Raw genomic sequence first — 19,761 nt, 5'->3', positions numbered from 1 at the left:
TGACAATCAATGCATAACATTTAAGACGTTAAAACCACGTTTTGCCGCACCTGCTAGCTAATTGGAAAGTTCCCCAAGTGAGTGAGGAAATGGACCCTACATCAAGATTTACAGGTTTGTTGAATTGTTGTTTTATTAATGATTTTCATTCGGTCACTTCGACAAGCCAGCCTAGTCCTGCCACTTCTTTGGTAAACTGCCGGGGAAGTAGAAATAGCTAGCTAGCTAAAGAGCGAATGTAAGGACTGACATTGTACTTTCAAACATATAACAACATTGTTTACAACTAATTGTATGACACACCAAAACAGTGGAGTGTACTGACAGGAGCTGCCTAACTTCCACCTCTGATAACAGGTGCTGATCTCCCTCTATCCTCCCTACATCTCCTGGTGCCACCACTACGTCTGAAGTCTGCTTTCATGTGGCAAGTGGCTCAGCAGCATGACGTGATGCAGTATGGGAAGCTGGAGGAGTTTGTGACTGGTAACTAGAGATGGTTCCGGACTAAGGCAGAGGGTCCAACTCATCCTGGGACTGAGAGCGAGGGTGAGATGGGTGGAAGTGTTTAGGGTTGAGAATGGTGTAGGGGGTCGGGGGTGAAATTCAGACTTTTGTTCGGCCCTGGATCTCAGAGACAAGGGATGGTGACCGAAGATCGCTCTCGTCACAATTTCCTGAAAGCCTTGTATTCACTCCTTATCAGTTACATATTTGACTCCTCAGTTTGTCTCCTCAGCATATAAAATGCATACATCTTCTGTTTCAGCTGGTTCTTGAATTTTGTGGTGGTGTGTAGTCTAACCCAGCTGGGTACAAAACCATCCAGCCCCACCTAGACAGAATCCATTCATGCACAATGCGTGAGGTGGTACTTAACCTGCAATATGTGTAACACACACCAGTCTGTTAAAGGCAAGTCTACTTTACCTAGTTGCAGATGTTTGCAATTGTTTTGTGTGTGATTGCATATTCAGAGCAAAGATAAAGAAGTGGAGGCATCAGCAGATAACTTTGTGGAGTTGGTCCAAACACTGCTAGAAGACCCAACAAAGAGGCAACACAAATCCCTGCTTCAAAGGACTAGAATGACCTTGAGTGGAATATTGAGTATGATTTGACTACTACTTACAGTATGCCTGGGTTTAAACTACATAATGGCTCTATCTCTGTGTTGGAGGTGTTCCCTGTGCAGTACAGCTCTAGGTATGGTACAGCTCTGCAGATACCAAGTCACTTGGCTCTGTCATAACCTCACATGGTCTCTCCTATCATTGCTATGCAGACGACACACAATTAATCTTCTCCTTTCCCCCTTCTGATGACCAGGTGGCGAATCGCATCTCTGCATGTCTGGCAGACATATCAGTGTGGATGACGGATCACCACCTCAAGCTGAACCTCGGCAAGACGGAGCTGCTCTTCCTCCCGGGGAAGGACTGCCCGTTCCATGATCTCGCCATCACGGTTGACAACTCCATTGTGTCCTCCTCCCAGAGCGCTAAGAACCTTGGCGTGATCCTGGACAACACCCTGTCGTTCTCAACTAACATCAAGGCGGTGGCCCGTTCCTGTAGGTTCATGCTCTACAACATCCGCAGAGTACGACCCTGCCTCACACAGGAAGCGGCGCAGGTCCTAATCCAGGCACTTGTCATCTCCCGTCTGGATTACTGCAACTCGCTGTTGGCTGGGCTCCCTGCCTGTGCCATTAAACCCCTACAACTCATCCAGAACGCCGCAGCCCGTCTGGTGTTCAACCTTCCCAAGTTCTCTCACGTCACCCCGCTCCTCCGCTCTCTCCACTGGCTTCCAGTTGAAGCTCGCATCCGCTACAAGACCATGGTGCTTGCCTACGGAGCTGTCAGGGGAACGGCACCTCAGTACCTCCAGGCTCTGATCAGGCCCTACACCCAAACAAGGGCACTGCGTTCATCCACCTCTGGCCTGCTCGCCTCCCTACCACTGAGGAAGTACAGTTCCCGCTCAGCCCAGTCAAAACTGTTCGCTGCTCTGGCTCCCCAATGGTGGAACACACTCCCTCACGACGCCAGGACAGCGGAGTCAATCACCACCTTCCGGAGACACCTGAAACCCCACCACTTTAAGGAATACCTAGGATAGGATAAAGTAATCCTTCTCACCCCCCTTAAAAGATTTAGATGCACTATTGTAAAGTGGCTGTTCCACTGGATGTCATAAGGTGAATGCACCAATTTGTAAGTCGCTCTGGATAAGAGCGTCTGCTAAATGACTTAAATGTAAATGTAATACTGGTGTGGCAGTTATTTGACAGACTGGAGGAGATGCTGCCAGTGCTCAACTTTACACAGTACTGATGCCAATCACAGGAGGTTGGTGACACCATAATTGGGGAGGACTGGCTCGTGGTAATGGCTGGAGCAGAATAAGTGCAATGGTATCAAACGGGGTTTCCATGTGGGATAATTCTGATGCTATTCAATTTACTCCGCTCCAGACATTATTATAAACCGTCCTCCCCTCAGCAACCTCCAACCTATTAGATCATCTAAAACATGTCGACATTCATTTGTAAACTTGCTTGACATGTAGGTTAAAAATATATATTTTTAAATGGCCCCTCCACGAATTAATAAACATCCGTAAGTATCAACAGTGTAGGGGTCCTGTGGAATTGGGCTGTGTTTTTCTCCATTCTTCAGGCATGCTTATGTAACCGGTGTGAAATGGCTGGCTAGTTAGCTGTGCGTGCTAGTGGCATTTCAATCTTTGACGTCACTCTCACTGAGACCTTTAAGTCGTTGTTTCCCTTGCTCTGTGGCTTTTGTGGAGCGATTGGTAATGATGCTTTGAGGGTGACTGTTGTCGACGTGTGCAGGGGGTCCCTGTTTCATGCCCTGGTTGGTGCGAGGAGAGTCCCTGGTTCAGGCCCTGGTTGGAGCGAGGAGAGGTCCCTGGTTCAGGCCCTGGTTGGAGCGAGGAGAGGGCCCTGGTTGGAGCGGGCCCTGGTTCAGGCCCTGGTCGGGCGAGGAGCGGGCCCTGGTTTGGACGAGGAGAGGTCCCTGGTTCAGGAGCTGGTTGGGGCGAGGAGCGGGCCCTGGTTGGGGCGAGGAGTAGGCCCTGCTTGGGGTGAGGGGAAGGCCCTGGTTCTGGCCCTGGTTTGGGCGAGGAGAGGTCCCTGGTTGGGGAGAGGAGAGGTCCCTGGTTCGGGCCCTGGTTGGGGAGAGGAGAGGTCCCTGGTTGGGGTGAGGAGAGGTCCCTGGTTCGGGCCCTGGTTGGGGTGAGGAGAGGTCCCTGGTTGGGGTGAGGAGAGGTTCCTGGTTCGGGCCCTGGTTGGAGTGAGGAGAGGTCCCTGGTTTGGGCCCTGGTTGGGGTGAAGAGAGGTCCCTAGTTCGGGCCCTGGTTGGAGTGAGGAGAGGTCCCTGGTTGGGGCGAGGAGAGGTCCCTAGTTCGGGCCCTGGTTGGAGTGAGGAGAGGTCCCTGGTTGGGGCGAGGAGAGGTCCCTGGTTGGGGCGAGGAGAGGTCCCTGGTTGGGGCGAGGAGAGGTCCCTGGTTGGGGCGAGGAGAGGTCCCTGGTTGGGGCGAGGACAGGACCGTGGTGCGGGCCCTGGTTGGGGAGAGGGCCCTGGTGCGGGCCCTTGTTGGGGCGAGTGGAGAGATAGAAGCTGTTCTATTTATTATTCTCTCCCTCTCAGACATCTATTCTCAACCTGACCCCTACTGACCTGGAGGAGTGTGAGCAGTCTGTCTCTGTCTCTGACCCTGACCCAGAGCATCTGAAGACACTGCTGCAGCATCATGGACATCCTGGGCACCTTAAAGAAGGTAAGGATCCCTCAGGTTATCTACTTGAACTTCACCTCTGTGGTAAATGATTGTGGGGGATTCTCCTGAAAGAGAATAGCTTTAGTAAGCCGGTTGGATTCTCTCTTTTCCAGATGTTCTCTTCTACGATTCTGATACCATCCTGTCCACGTTGTTCCTCCTCGTTCCCTCACTGGAGTCTAAACCGACCCAGAGAGGTGGAGGAAAGGGCAGGGTGAAGACAGTGATGTGACAACAGAAGGGGGGAAGAACAAGGCTGGTGAGAAGGGACAGCAAGAAGTCAGCGGGGAAGATGAAGACACCAATGAGGAAAGTGATGAGGACACTAAAAGACTGGAAGAGGCTGGGAACTCTGGGCAGCAGAAACGGCCATTATCAGGGGCCGTCAATGGTATTGAGATTAAGGACAGAATACTTTGCATAGATACTGAGTATACAAAACATTTAAGAACACCTGACTGACCTATGAAAAAAGCTATGATTTCTTATTGATGTCACTTGTTAAATCCAGTTCCATCACTGTAGATAAAGGGGAGACGGGTTAACTTATTTGTGACTGGGGGGCAGTATTGAGTAGCTTGGATGAATAAGGTGCACAGAGTAAACTACCTGCTATTCAGGCCCAGTTGCTAATATCTGCATATTATTTGTGTATTTGGATAGAAAACATTCTGTAGTTCCTAAAACTGTTTGAATGATGTCTGTGAGTATAACAGAACTCATATGGCAGGCAAAAACCTGAGAACAAAATCCAACCAAGAAGTGGGAAATCTGAGGTTTGTGGTTTTTCAACTCGTGCCCTATTGAAGATACAGTGGTCATATTGCACTTCCTAAGGCTTCCACTAGATGTCAAGTCTTTATAACCTTGTTCGAGGCTTCCACTGTGAAGTGGGGGCTCATAAGGGCTGTTTGAGCCAGGTGTCTGGCAGAGTGCCATGAGCTTGTGACGCACGTTCACGTGAGAGTGAGCTTACGCTCCATTGCTTTTCTACAGACAAAGGAATTCTCCGGTTGGAACATTATTGAAGATTTATGATAAAAACATCCTAAAGAATGATTCTATATTTTTTGTTTGACATGTTTCTACAAACTGTAGTATAACTTTTCGTCTGAACTTTCGCTTGGACTTGCCTGCGTGTCGTGATTTTGGATTGTGTACTAAACGCGGAAACAAAAAGCAGTTATTTGGACATAAATGAGGGACTTTATCAAACAAATCAACCATTTATTGTCGAACTGGGATTCCTGGGAGTGCATTCTGATGATCATCAAAGGTAAGTGAATATTTATAATGCTATTTCTGACTTCTGTTAACTGCACAACATGGCGGATATCTGTTTGGCTGTTTTGTTGTCTGAGTGCTGTACTCAGATTATTGCATGGTGTGCTTTTTCGTTAAAGCTTTTTTGAAATCTAACACAGCGGTTGCGTTAAGGAGAAGTATATCTCAAGTTCCATGTATAATAGTTGTATTTTCATCAACATTTATGATGAGTATTTCTGTAAAATCACTGGATTTTTTGGAACTACTGAATATAACGCATGTATAACGCATATCATGTAAACTCAGATTCTTTTGTATAAATATGAACTTTATCAAACAAAACATACATTTATTGTGTAACATGAAGTCCAATGAGTGTCATCTGATGAAGATCATCAAAGGTTAGTGATTTAATTTTATTTCTGCTTTTCGTGACTCCCCTCTTTGGCTGGAAAAATGGCTGTTTTTTTCTGTGACTTGGCTCTGACCTAACATAGTCGTTTGGTGTGCTTTCACCGTAAAGCCTTTTTGAAATCGGACACTGTGGCTGGATTAATGAGAAGTTTATCTTTAAAGTGGTGTAAAATACTTGTATGCTTGAGGAATTTTAATTATGAGATTTCTGTTGTTTTGAATTTGGCGCCCTGCACTTTCACTGGCTGTTGTTGAGGTGGGATGCTACTGTTCCGAATATCCCAGAAGTTAAAGTAGGATTTTTAAGCCTTGAGACAATTGTGACATGGATTGTGCATGTGTGCCATTCAGAGGGTGAACGGGCAAGACAAAATATTTAAGTGCCTTTGAACGGGGTATGGTAGTAGATGCCAGGCACACCGGTTTGTGTCAAGAACTGCAATGCTGTTGGGTTTTTCACGCTCAACAGTTCCCTGTGTGTATCAAGAATGGTCCACCACCCAAAGGACATCTGGCCAACTTGACACAACTGTGGGAAGCATTGGAGGTGTTCCTAATGTTTGGTATGCACAGTGTACTCTATACATGGTCTCCTGAGTTGAAGTTTTTTGAGTAGCAGGGTCTAGGTTTGACTACCGCCTATCTTACAATAACATTGTGAAGTAACTTATCCCACCTTTTTGCTTTTTTGTTGTTATTGAATTTCTCACTCTACTCGGTAACTAAATTTAGTGGACAGTTTCTATAACTGCACAACAGATTTCTGCATATTTTAAAAATAAAATTAAAAACATTATCTATCGTCTCATCAGCTGCTGACGACAATCTGCAATGGAACGTTGAACTCAGCCATTTTACTCTCCTGTGTTTTTGTACCTGCAGGACAAGCTAAAGCCGAGCCCCCACAGTCCCAGGGCTTCTCCTGCTCACAGTGTCAATTCTCTGGCAGACAATGGACTACCCTCCAAGAGCATGTCAGGAAGAACCATCTGAATGAGGACAGCAGGATCCTGGGCTCTGGAGAAGCTGGAGCTGAGAACAACTCTGCCTGTCAGTGAGAAAGAGAACTCCTCAGCCAAGAAGACCATGGAGAACAGGTACATTTGTTCCCAGTGTCACAAAAACTAATCTGACCTGAGACACATTTTTTTTAAACCTTTATTTAACTAGGCAAGTCAGTTAAGTACAAATTCTTATTTTCAATGACAGCCAGGGAACAGTGGGTTAACTGCCTGTTCACGGGCAAAACGACAGATTTGTACCTTGTCAGCTCAGGGATTTGAACTTGCAAGCTTTCGGTTACTAGTCCAACGCTCGAACCACTAGGCTACCCTGCCGCCGATATGAAACAGTTCACTCTTGAGGCAAAACCGTTCCATTGTGACCAGTGTGAGAAGAGGTTCCAATCAAATGTGGCTCTGAAATAGCACCATCGAGTTCACACTGGAGAAAGGCCATACGTTTGCTCACATTGTGGCAGGGGCTTTAGGAACACAGGTCTTGAAATCACATGTACACACTCACACTGGGGAGGGACCTTTTGTCTGTTCCATCTGTGGGAAGGGATGAAACCACCAGCAAATACTAGTTCTTGTACCGTTTTTGGAAATATTGTTTCGTACCTCAGGTGCCTTGTTAGTGCACTCACAAACACACACGGATGAATGCCCCAAAAGCTGTGAGCATTGTGGGAAGAGGTTGCGATCTCACAATATATCGGCGGATCCACACGCGCGGGCGGACGTTCTCCTGCACAGTGTGTGACAAATGCTTCACCTCCCACAGCGATCTTAGCAGACACAAGCGAATTCATACATGAGAGAAACCTTACAAGTGTAGAATGTTCACTGAAAGTGGCAACCTGAAAGTACACCAGCGGGTTCATCGGGGAAAAGCCACATTTACAGGTTTCAGTGAGTAATATCAGTACGGTCCACCACTGGCTGTTTTTTTTACCTCCTTTTTCTCCCCAATTTCGTGATATCCAATTATTAGTAGTTACTGTCTTGTCTCATCGCTGCAACTCCGAAACACAACCCAACTAAGCTGCACTGCTTCTTAACACAACGCACATCCAACCCGGAAGCTCGCCAGGTTGGAGGAGGCAGGTTGGAGGAAGAAACAGCCGGGTGTGTCGGAGAACACTGTACACCTAGCGACCTGGTCAGTGTGCACAGCGCCCGGCCCGCCACAGGGGTCGCTAGTACGCGATGAGACAAACCCTCCCGACCAAACTAGGACGACACGAGGTCAATTGTGCGTCGCCCCATGGACCTCCCGGTCGCAGCCGGCTACGACAGAGCCTGGGCTCGAACCCAGAAAATCAAATCAAATTTTATTTGTCACATACACATGGTTAGCAGATGTTAATGCGAGTGTAGCGAAATGCTTGTGCTTCTAGTTCCGACAATGCAGTAATAACCAACAAGTAATCTAACTAACAATTCCAAAACTACTGTCTTATACACAGTGTAAGGGGATAAAGAATATGTACATAAAGATATATGAATGAGTGATGGTACAGAGCAGCATAGGCAAGATACAGTAGATGGTATCGAGTACAGTATATACATATGAGATGAGTATGTAAACAAAGTGGCATAGTTAAAGTGGCTAGTGATACATGTATTACATAAGGATGCAGTAGATGATATAGAGTACAGTATATACGTATGCATATGAGATTAATAATGTAGGGTATGTAAACATTATAGTGCCTTAGACCACTGCGCCACCCGGGAGGCCCTCTAGAACTATAGCTTGACCACGGAACGTGACTTGACAAAACCACCATATCATATACAGTTGAAGTCGGAAGTTTACATACACTTGGGTTGGAGTCATTAAAACTCGTTTTTCAACCACTCCACAAATTTCTTGTTAACAAACTATAGTTTTGTCAAGTCAGTTAGGATATCTACTTTGTGCATGACACAAGTAATGTTTCCAACAATTGTTTACAGACAGATTATTTCACTTATAATTCACTTATAATTCACTATCACAATTCCAGTGGGTCAGAAGTTTACATACACTAAGTTGACTGTGCCTTTAAACAGCTTGGAAAATTCCAGAAAATGATGTCATGGCTTTAGAAGCTTCTGATAGGCTACTTGACATCATTTGAGTCTATTTGAGGTCTACCTGTGGATGTATTTCAAGGCCTGCCTTCAAACTCAGTGCCTCTTTGCTTGACATCATGGGAAAATCTAAAGAAATCAGCCAAAACCTCAGAAAAAAAAATGTAGACCTCCACAAGTCTGGTTCATCCTTGGGAGCAATTTCCAAACGCCTGAAGGTACCATGTTCATCTGTACAAACAATAGTACGCAAGTATAAACACCATGGGACCACACAGCCATCATACCTCTCAGGAAGGAGACGCGTTCTGTCTCCTAGAGATGAACGTATTTTGGAACGATCCCAGAACAACAGCAAAGGACCATGTGAAGATTCTGAAGGAAACGGGTACAAAGTATCTATAGCCACAGTAAAACGAGTCCTATATCGACATAATCTGAAAGGCCGCTCAGCAAGGAAGAAGCCACTTCTCCAAAACCACCATAAAAAAAAGCCAGACTATGGTTTGCAACTGCACATGGGGACAAATATTGTACTTTTTGGAGAAATGTCCTCTGGTCTGATGAAACAAAAATCGAACTGTTTGGCCATAATGACCATTGTTATGTTTGGAGGGAAAAGGTGGAAACTTGCAGAACTTGAAGGACACCATCCCAACTGTGAAGCATGGGGGTGGCAGCATCAGCTCTGTCAGGAGGAATGGGCCAAAATTCACCCAACTCATTATGGGAAGCTTGTGGAAGTCTACCTGAAATGTTTGACGCAAGTTAAACAATTTAAAGGCAATGCTACCAAATACTAATTGAGTGTATGTAAACGTCTGACGCACTGGGCATGTGATGAAATAAATAAAAGCTTAAATAAATTGACATTTCACATCCTTAAAATAAAGTGGTGATCCTAACTGACCTAAGACAGGGAATTTTTACTAGGATTAAATGTCTGGAATTAAGACCTGATCGGAAGACATGTGAAGGATTCCTGGCAATGTTTTTGTAGAGATTTTGTGTAAATGTCTATTCTTCATATTTGTTAGACGTTGTCTTGAAGGCTTTATGAGCAGCATGTCAAATAAAGTGGTCCCAGCTTTTCTTTAGTTTGTAAGTGTCTTTACTGAATAAAGAACTGATCATTGAAACACAACAGGTTACATTTACTCCTAAATGATCTGCAACTGAGTGTTGTATTCTTGTTAGTCTGTATCCCACTGTCTTCCATTATGTTCAGCTAAGAACACCATGGTTTATATCTGCAATGTTTATTTAAAGGCTCACACACCTGCCATGAAAATACGCTGGTAAAGTGGCCGCCTTCTGTGCCTTGTAGTTTTTAAACGGTTCAGTGCAAGAAGTACAAAAATAAAAAATGCTGTCGCTAAGGCATCAGTAGATAATCCACAAAAACGGTATCTTAAATGACTGCGTTCATGAATTCTATGATATCTTGAATCCCATTCAAAACTGTATTGGACATGGAAGTAAAACGGAAGAGGCAGTCACTTTCACAGCGAATAAATATTTTTTCAATCCACAACAGAACAGACCTTTGTTCAAATCCATGCGTATTTAATACATATTTAAATACATAGTGTATTTTCAAATACACTGGCCAAATCAACTTCTATGATTGTCTACCAATGGTATTTCAAAAATATTAAAATCTATTTTCAAATATAACTAAGCATTACAGACAGATGACCTGTGGACATTTGATTTAGCTGACAATGCAGATTATTGGTGAGCAAGGGGAGCTGATATAGGTTCGTTGCTGTTGGACTCATCTGACATGCCATCGTCCTCAACTGAGGAGAGGTCAGGTTCCGAGGCCAAGTCTGAGAAGGTGAAGTCTGGTACCTGCCAATGGAAAATGCAACTAAGTCCAACAAATGAAACAGTATGTTCTTAAGACTACAAATAAATACAGGGAGTGTTGCATCATTCTTGCAAAACCTAGTCCTGGAAAAACATACCACTACTGTTCAGTTAGTTGAATCACTCAACTCCATATCCAAGATATCTCAATGCATTACACACACAATTCACTGAAGCGGAAGATGGATGCGACAATGTATAAAAACACCAAATTCCAATTTCTCATGCTTTCAAACCGGTGTATTTTCAAGGCAGCAAGACAACACACAGATATATTAACCCATTTATTAGACTTTTATAAAGATGAAAGCATACATGGTTATGCGCTAACATGAGTCTATAACTACTATATGGCAAGTTATGATTACAACAGGATATAAAATGATGTCAACAACTATCAAAAGCACTGTGCTGCATAAGACAAGGCATGGGCAAATGTAGCTAGATTATTGAGCACACATGGAGCAACGTTCAGTTGGAATGCCTAAATATTGTCAAACAGTATGTCAACATTTATTCATCAACATGCTGAATAAATGCAGGCTCATTAGTGTGACTCAGGGATGTTTGATGAAGGAATAATACTATGGGATATGATAGAAAGTCGTTAAACAGGCAGCTAGTGCTTAGAGTCCATGGATTTCATCTCCACCTCTGCGGGGGCTGGTGTCTTCTGGGACGGGGAAGATGCAGCGGTGTGGGGTGGGGCCAGCCGGGGGTAAAAGGGACCTACCAGCCAGTTGAGGGGTGTGTTGTTCACCAGGTAGTCCATGACGTCATCCAGCGACTCCTTCATCTTGTTCAGCTGGGCCTTGCTGCTGGCTAGAACGCCATCCGACAGGTCACCGAACGCCGACGCCTTGCTGAAGCTGGAGTAGATTTGCGAGGCAGAGTGGCTAAGGGACAGCGCCTCCTCCTGGATGTTTTGTGGAAGGCCCTGCAGACCAGAGACTAGCGCCAGGCACGTTGTCTGCAGCTGCTGAGTGAGGGAGCGCGCCATCGCCAGGGTCCTAGATTCTATGTTCTGGGGGAGAAATGAGGAAGTCCATTTAATTAATCTATGTTCCCATTAAAATAGTCTTTCCCCAATGATTAGCCAAATAAAATAACTGAAATATGCAATTTAGATGCAACCTGCCAGAGGGTAGATGTACAATATGACTTGACTAAAATAGTATTTTATGAGACTGCTCTTTGGAACATGATCATTACCTCTGCCTCATTTCCATCTTCTTCATTAGACTTCCACTCGACCAGGGAGCTCAGTTTGCCTTTCACCTTCTGGTTAGCTCCGTCAATATTCTTTCTAGCGTAATCAATCTAAAAGGGTTGGGGGGAAAAAATATATCATGTTCCATCCATACAAAAAAAAAATGATATTCTGTCTCAGTGTAAAACGAGTCTCATGAGGTCTATAGGATCTTCATTTTCAATAATTTGAAAGAAAGGTAATCTCCTCATCCTCTGAAAATGTCCACATTCTATGGACAATTAAAGTTCTCGATTTCCACAATTTGATGTCACTCACCAGGTCCACAGTGTGGTTGAGCTGTGAGATGGACTCCTGGCTGCGCTGCTTGGTGTCTTTGATCTGGGCCAGGGCCTTGTGGTACGCTCTCTTACGCAGCTTGGTAGACAGAGAGCCCAGACGAACATAGTAGTTAGGTGCATCCTTGGCCACGTCGAACCCTTTCACCGTTTTAGCTTCCATTTCTGTCCAGATGAAAAGAGGAGCATGAAATAAAGCATTGCATTACTTTGAAAGTTTTGTGTAATTTTTTTTTTTTAAAGCGCCTTATAAAATCATTATTGTAATCATCATAAATACTGACCTTGTATGTGTTTAGAAGTTAGCATGCATTGTGAATATTTTCACACATTCTAGGAAATGGATTTATGAGTAGTTCACTTTCTAACAGAGTCCATTGACAACATTTATGTTTTGGATTGTAGGAAAACATTGTGTACAGGATTATGCCCACTGAGCCACAAGTTAGAAGTCTGACACTCACCCAGCTCGTCCTCAGTGCGAGGCAGGTACTGGTCCACCAAGCGCTCAGAGGTGGTGAGGGCCGTCTCCATTCCGCTACTGACCATCTGGGCCATGCGGCTCTCCATCACCGTGTTTACGCTACCACTGACCGCAGCCCGGGTCATCTGCACGCTGTCCTGCACAGCGCCCCTGGTCCGGTCCACAGCGCTAGTCAAGGTGTGGGACACACTGTCCTTGGCCCCCGTGACGGTGACAGACATCACATCTTTGGCACCGGTCACTGCATCCTTGGTGTTGGCAACAATCTAAACAGGAAGATTTGGATTGAGAAAAAAATTGGTAATTTTTTTCAGTTTATCCTTGATTTAAAAAAGTGAGATCACATCGAGGTTGACATCTGATTTTCAAGTGAGCCCTGTTCTTTAAATGACCTCTAACTGACTAGACACTTTTTTACGACACAGGGAGAGCCAGATCCAAATGGGTGACCCGTCACTGGTTGTCACCCAGGGTACGAGTCATTACTCCTCCCTCTACGGTCGGCCTCCCTGACTGGCATGCGCTTGATTCGTTGTGAAGTGTGTTGTCGCGTTGCCAGTCAGTGCTAAGTAAAGACTGGGCATTGAGTCATCACATACCTGATCAGAAGGCTGGTGCAGGATTGGCAAGGTCTTCTCAATCTTATCCAAACCTTTACAGGCCAGGTCATTGGCCATGGCAACTGGGGTCAGAAAAAGGCAGAAAAGATTGAGCTAAATGTATCACATTCAAGGTTGGGAAGGGAGAGTAATAATTTGTATCACTACACATAAATACATACAAAAGAAAAAGTCTTACTGCTTCAAGGCAAAGCCTTACACATTACTGGGTAAAAGGTCATGTTGTTGAGCAACAGCTCAGAGATGACTGGCCAGACTTCATGCTCCTTACAAATGAGGAAGTCGGACTCAATCTTCTCATCGTCACAAAAGGCTTGGCAGTTGACCTTTGTGTTAGTAATAAGCATGTGCTTATTCTGGCATCTCACAACAGAGTATTTTATTCTGTTTTTTTAGGGTTCTGGATTTTACCAATGAATCAAACAGATAACTAACTCTATGTAGGTCTACATTAGTGAAAGTATACCAGGTTGCTATAGATTTGGAGATGGCTAGATTCTTACTTTGTGGCTCCAGCTTGCCGATGATGGGCGCTGCACCAGTGAGGGCCACAGTGGTGATGGTTCGCACCCCCAGCTCGGCCACCTCGCACATGGACTTGAGGTAGGGGTGGTTATCCTTGGTGGTGCAGTAGGCACTGGACACCATGTCATAGGTGGAGCTCACCAAGGGGAGGCTGGCCACCCTCTCAACCACATTCTGGTGACAGTTGAAAGTGGATGTTAGAACACTTGGTCAACAAAATACAAAGTACAAAAAAATACTAGGTTACAGGTTGCTAAGGAGGTTAGGATGAGCAACCCAAATCATATCCACTGGAGGCAATTAGCAAAATAATGATTGTGAATCCATGTCTGGGATACTGGTCCTGCCTACAGTAGTATAGTGTAAAACTTGCTAGGATTTTTCACAATACTGGACAAGAAAACACAGAATCAATCAAAAAAAGTAATTATCAATGCCACTTGAACATGTTAGTTATTTGAATTTGTGTATGTTATATTCTGCTTTCATGTTTTATTTTTAGATACTTTAGTCCCAAAGTCAAACCTGATTATTGACAACTTCAACTGACTCCATGTCTGCAAACATAAGCAAGAGGAGAAAAGTAAATGTTATACAAAATTAAATCAGTCGTTTCATTAAAAAGATTTTTAAAAAAGAGAACTAGTTGATTATTATTATTTTCTGCTGACGAGACGAATTAAACTATCTACCTCTGTATGTTCTGACATACCCCACGACAGCATAACATACCCCACGAAAGCATACACATTAGTGCAAGTGATATTGATTGATACAGTATAGCAAAGGTTACAGCAGCGCAGTCAAGATCGAAAGATGAACTCTCACGTTCGGACAGTTTTCCACAAAACACAACCACCGTCACTCATAAGCAGCCTATATAATAAAAACTATGAAAAATGTACCTACCAAATCTGTTGGGTAACTTTGGTAAATGATGTTCCCAGCAGTATAGTAACTCACTCTATATCAGGTTTGATTTGACAGTGAACAGACAGCGTCCGTATTTATAATATCTGCTTCTCGCGAGATATTGCTCATAATTTGACGTGGTCGCCACTAAAAAATCTAGGGCAAAGGTAACGGGCATGAACTGCCCTGCATCACTTGAGAATAAATGATGTCAGACATACATTGTATGTGCTTTATACTTGATAGTCAACATCTAGTGTATATCCCATAGTGATATGGTCTACTTATTTCAGTGCATACAATGTCATAACTTTCTGCTGTTTGGATTCTATTCTATGCTGGTTATGTTCAGAGAATATCTTTGAATCATAATCCCTAAAAGTAGGTGCTGGCCATTTTGGATTATATCCCGAGCAAAAAGTCCTAGGATTCCATAGACTGAACAGCTATTGAACCTGGATTTTACAGTACTTGAGTCTTTACAGTCATGGGTGTCAGAATAATGGATACTTTTATCGAAAGGTTTAGGTTGTATGGTACAGTCATTGGGCCCTGGACAGTGTGCCTATAATTACAATGCCTGTAATTAAGTGTAATTCATCTTTAGGCTGAGTCATCATGCCATGTGATTTTGAAATACTCAATACTTTGGTGTTACTCAATTAATTATTCCCCAGTTGGCTATTATTTTTGGCCATGCTCAAACGTCTGGTTTAAATACATAACTGAACTAAACCCCATTTCCTTTGCCATTTCCTTTGCCTTTTATAGTTACAAGCAGGAAGGTAGTGGTAAAATAGGATAAATTCTGAACACCATGGGTAAATAGGTGGGCATAAATCAATCAGCAACAAAAAAATGTAACCTTTATTTAACTAGGTAAGTCAGTTAAATAACAAATTGTTATTTACAATGACGGCCTACACCGGACGACACTGAGCCAATTGTGCGCCACCCTATGGACTCCCAATCACGGCCGGTTGTGATACAGTCTGGATTCGAACCAGGGTGTCTGTAGTGATGCCTCTAGCACTGAGAGGCAGTGCCTTAGACCGCTGCACCCTTGGGGAGCCCAAATGATCTATAGTAATAGGTGGTTAACCCTATTCACCAAATAAAAAAGTGGGTAAAAACAAAGTTTACACTCCACTACGTCACTGGTTATAAAATGTAGGCTAGAACCTTCCAATGACTAAGTGACGTTTGTGATTACCACGCTGTACTGGTGTGAACTATGATACAATCACATAGTGTATTATAATCCAGAATGGATCATCATATAATTTTAATTGCCCAGCATGATGTGATGACAAGCAAAGTACAACCTATGGATCAAGAACAAACAATGAATGTCATCACTTTTTTTCATTCACTTTGTGATGTCACCATTGTACTAGTAGTTACTGATGTCTTGAATCTTATACTATAGGTGCTCTAGACCTATACATAGCATAGACTAGTAGTTACTGATGTCTTGAATCTTATACTATAGGTGCTCTAGACCTATACATAGCATAGACTAGTAGTTACTGATGTCTTGAATCTTATACTATAGGTGCTCTAGACCTATACATATCATAGACAATATGTGTTTTTGTCACATTGAGTTTTGTTATTAGGCCTAGGCTATGTCTAGCATGTGACATGAGAAACTGACAAGATGATGTATTTGTACAGGATGTGGTAGGTTTTGTAATCCCAACTTTATATAAATGTTTACTCAATGTTGATTGATAGTGAAATCAGCTCCAATGGCCTGTTAAGTGTTATCAAAGTTCAATGTCCTATTTTGACTTCCTTGACTGCATCTGTCATGCCACAGCTTTACAGTTTAAAGTTAACTCTCTCGCTCTCTCTCTCTCTCTCAATGTGATTCAATCATGTAATATGAAACCAAGCAGGTAGTACGATTGTGAATGTGTTGATAATGAAAGAAACAGGATATGGCTGCCTCTGTGTGGACTTATTGTGACATTGCAGGCTAAGATTGGAAATGCTTTTGGATTAGGGTCCCCTCACTACGTACTCTATTATGGGCCTTATGCCCAGCGATGCATTAATGGCATAATGGAATTGATTTAATATAGGTTGAGGTCACTATGACAAATCCACAGAAATATAATGAGAACAGCCCAGATATCAATGTCATAAAGTCTGTCACATCCAAAGAATTTGTTCCAATTCTATGATCACACTCGTGGAACAAGCCTAATTATGACACAAAAACAATAGCACATTCTCGAATATTAAATTGCAAGCTTGGAATCATTATTCTCTCAAAACACTGCCGAAACCATGGCAATCCAATGCATGTGCCAGATATGCACCTGCGTGTAGGTACCAATATCCCTACCGACCGGTGCACTCACCCAGCGCTTTCAGCTGCAGTCTACTGCTTTTTTTTGGCTAGGAAAGGGTAACAGATGGACAGCACTGCAACTACGACACGGCCTAGGTCATGGAGATCGCACACTTACTCAAAATCTGCTGCAACATGTCTCATGGCCTATTATAACTGGTAACCTACACTGACTGTACAAAACATTAGGGGAACACCTTCCTAATGTTGAGATGCACCCCCTTTTTCCCTCAGAACAGCCTCAATTCATCGGAGCGTGGATTCTACAAGGTGTCGGGTGCTGGCCCATGTTGACTCCAATGCTTCCCACATTTGTGTCAAATTGTCCTTTGGGCGGTGGACCATTGTACTTTGTGCGGTGGACCATTCTTGAGACACACAGGAAACTGTTGAGTGTGAAAAACCCAACAGAGTTGCAGTTTTTGACACAAACCAGTGCGCCTGGCACCTACCATACCCCGTTCAAAGGCACTTAAATATTTTGTATTGCCCATTCAACCTCTGAATGACACACATACACAATCCATGTCTCAAGGTTTAAATATCCTTTCATATGTCTCCGCCCCTTAATCTACACTGATTGAAGTGACATCAATAAGGGATCATAGCCTTCACTTTGATTTACCTGGTTAGGCTATGTCATGGAAAGTGCTGGGGTTCCTAATGTTTTGTACCGTCAGTGTATGTCAATCATTCATTTCCACTCCAATTTCGTAATTGGAGTGGACATGGAATGACCTATATAGCTGCTATTCATTCATTTAAATGTAACTATTTTTGTTTACTAAAAGTAGCTGGACTTTATGTAATCCATTTCCACCACAAAAACCCTAAAAAGATCCTCTAGTACAGAGCAAAAGGACAGCCGCGTCCAGAACTTCTCACCCTCATCAAATATGGACAGCACTGCGTCTTCGCTCAGTGCTTCAAACGCGCCAGTTTGAGAGGGAGTAATCCACTTGCATTTATTTTTTAGAAGCGCTCTGTCACTACGCACTTCATTTGTAGCCTACTACAACACAATACATGTTCTTCTGGTCAATAATTTCAAAGCTGTTTGGTACGATGGATTGGGTCACAACGCCCGAGCGTAAAGATGCGCAGGGATATTCCATGAGGGCGATGTTTCAAGGTATATCCAGAATTTGGAGATGCCCACCTTTGCCAAGGAGGTAAGATTAATGTTTAAACTTTGCGGTCGTTAATACATCGGAGTTCATATCTAATCGTGCATGGGGTGCGAGTTATATTCTGGTGATAGCGAGAGTAAACTATATGACTGATAAATCGTTGATGAAAGGAAGAAAAAACTGGGTATGGGTTGCAATGCATGTTTACTTGAAGGTAGGGTAGGCTTAGGGCTATGCCTTCCAAAAGAATGCAAACATACTGACTGAACTGATTAAAGGACATTATCAAGTTTAAGGGCTGTAGACTTGATTTCCATGCTGTGTGGGAGCAAATAATTATTTAAAATGTAGCTGAGAGACACAAAATAACTGGAGATCAATATAATTTGAATATTTTTCTGATAAGAAAAACTACATTCCATTACTGTTTTGAACACCAACTTGGCCTAAAGTATATTCTCAACAACACACTCTCTTGGCCATTCTAACCAATCCCAACACTTAATCACTTTTTCTTGGTAGGAAGCACCACTGTTTACAAGGATCCCATCCAGAGGAGCCGTGTGTCCTGATCCCAGGCTGCATGGTCTCGGAATACCAGGAAAAGTACCCTGCCTACTGCAACACTGTTGTCCGTGCAGCCAAGAAGCTGAAGAATGAGTACCAGCCAATGGAAGGAAAGATATCCAACATGACCACTTTCAGGTAAGAGACAAACACATAATTCATCAAAGACGATATGATATTCTGATTCTGACAACATTCCCTCTTTAATAGTTTGCGTAGTTCATTCAGTCTGCACGTTGCAAGTCATGAGTGTAACGTCTTTAATGTCTTTCAGGTCAGACTACGTGGCCCATGAAGTGACCCAGAGGCCACCAAAGGTCACCAAGTTGTATGTGCCACCTGATGGGAGAATGAGACACAGCAGCACTTACGTCAGGGACTACCCAACTCACCCTGTTCAGAAGCACATCATGACCAAGCCAGATGGGTACCATCCGCCCACAGCAAAGATGGTTGCCCAGTCTTTATACAAAGGTACAGTATGTGCGTCTTCGGGAATGTCATCAGATACCAATAACCTATAGATTTCAAATGAAACTAAGTCCTCTCTTTCATTATTATTTTCAGAGGATTTTCGAGCATGGCAAATCCAGAAAGTCCAACCCTACAGGACGCGTGACAACCTGAAGTTGAACAACAGCAAATTTGAGGTGACCACCACCTATCAAGACGAATTCTGCCACAAGGGCCCAGCCGAGGCCAGGGAGAGATTCAAACCAGCCCCCGATGCCCCAGAGACCCTGCCCTTCGATGGCGCCACCAACTACCAGACGCAGTATATGTCCCATCCTGTCTAGCCCAGGCAGCCCAAGGAGAAGGCTGTCTACAGGCCCACCAGCGCCCCCCTCAATGGGGTCTCCACCTACAGGCAGGACTCTCTGGGCCTGCCGGCCAAGCCTGTCAAGCCCTTCAGGGCCAAGGTGGCTTGGGAGAGCAGCCCGGCAATCTTTCAGGGGACCACCGAGTTCCATGATCAGTACAAGTCCTGGCCCCTGCAGCCCAAGCACCGGCACCATGCTCTGGGCACTATGGTTGGTCTGCCCACAGCTCATGCTGACCATGTCGGTCAGCTCATGCTGACCCCCGGTCGAGGCCTGGACAAAGGAGGCCAGGGCACCCCTCCAGACCAGGTCCACCATGAAGGAGCACTACCGTGCCTGGGACATGTTGCGTCCCC

At 44.1% G+C, this 19,761-nt stretch overlaps 2 protein-coding genes across 4 annotated transcripts; one reads left to right on the top strand and one right to left on the bottom strand.

Moving 5' to 3' along the window:
• Nucleotides 1-3,655: 3,655 nt before the first annotated feature.
• Nucleotides 3,656-19,392, top strand: LOC118391946 (stabilizer of axonemal microtubules 1-like). 2 transcript variants are annotated; one of them, XM_035783469.2, is made up of 6 exons: nt 3,656-3,807; nt 3,921-4,198; nt 6,370-6,584; nt 18,540-18,722; nt 18,859-19,058; nt 19,152-19,392. In XM_035783469.2, exons 3-6 carry the CDS (start codon nt 6,481-6,483, stop codon nt 19,379-19,381), a joined length of 717 nt encoding a protein of 238 aa, XP_035639362.1. In that variant the 5' UTR covers nt 3,656-3,807; nt 3,921-4,198; nt 6,370-6,480; the 3' UTR covers nt 19,382-19,392. The 2 variants fall into 2 exon arrangements, with proteins under 2 accessions (XP_035639362.1, XP_035639361.1); XM_035783468.2 differs by lacking the exons at nt 3,656-3,807; nt 3,921-4,198; nt 6,370-6,584 and adding an exon at nt 17,827-18,059.
• LOC118391944 (perilipin-2-like) lies at nt 9,811-14,644 on the bottom strand. Of its 2 annotated transcripts, XM_035783463.2 has the most exons (9): nt 14,526-14,644; nt 14,142-14,173; nt 13,595-13,790; nt 13,071-13,153; nt 12,452-12,737; nt 11,968-12,152; nt 11,652-11,759; nt 11,173-11,463; nt 9,811-10,421 (listed from the first exon to the last, which is right to left on the bottom strand). In XM_035783463.2, exons 2-9 carry the CDS (start codon nt 14,169-14,171, stop codon nt 10,299-10,301), a joined length of 1,302 nt encoding a protein of 433 aa, XP_035639356.1. In that variant the 5' UTR covers nt 14,172-14,173; nt 14,526-14,644; the 3' UTR covers nt 9,811-10,298. The 2 variants fall into 2 exon arrangements, with proteins under 2 accessions (XP_035639356.1, XP_035639357.1); XM_035783464.2 differs by lacking the exon at nt 9,811-10,421 and having other exon boundaries at nt 10,711-11,463.
• Nucleotides 19,393-19,761: the final 369 nt, after the last annotated feature.

This window comes from Oncorhynchus keta, chromosome 13 (assembly GCF_023373465.1).
Source record: "Oncorhynchus keta strain PuntledgeMale-10-30-2019 chromosome 13, Oket_V2, whole genome shotgun sequence".
In the NCBI taxonomy this organism is placed as follows: Eukaryota; Metazoa; Chordata; class Actinopteri; order Salmoniformes; family Salmonidae; genus Oncorhynchus; species Oncorhynchus keta.
The sequence above is the reverse complement of the archived record's forward strand: the minus strand, read 5'-3'. Positions and strand labels throughout refer to the sequence as shown.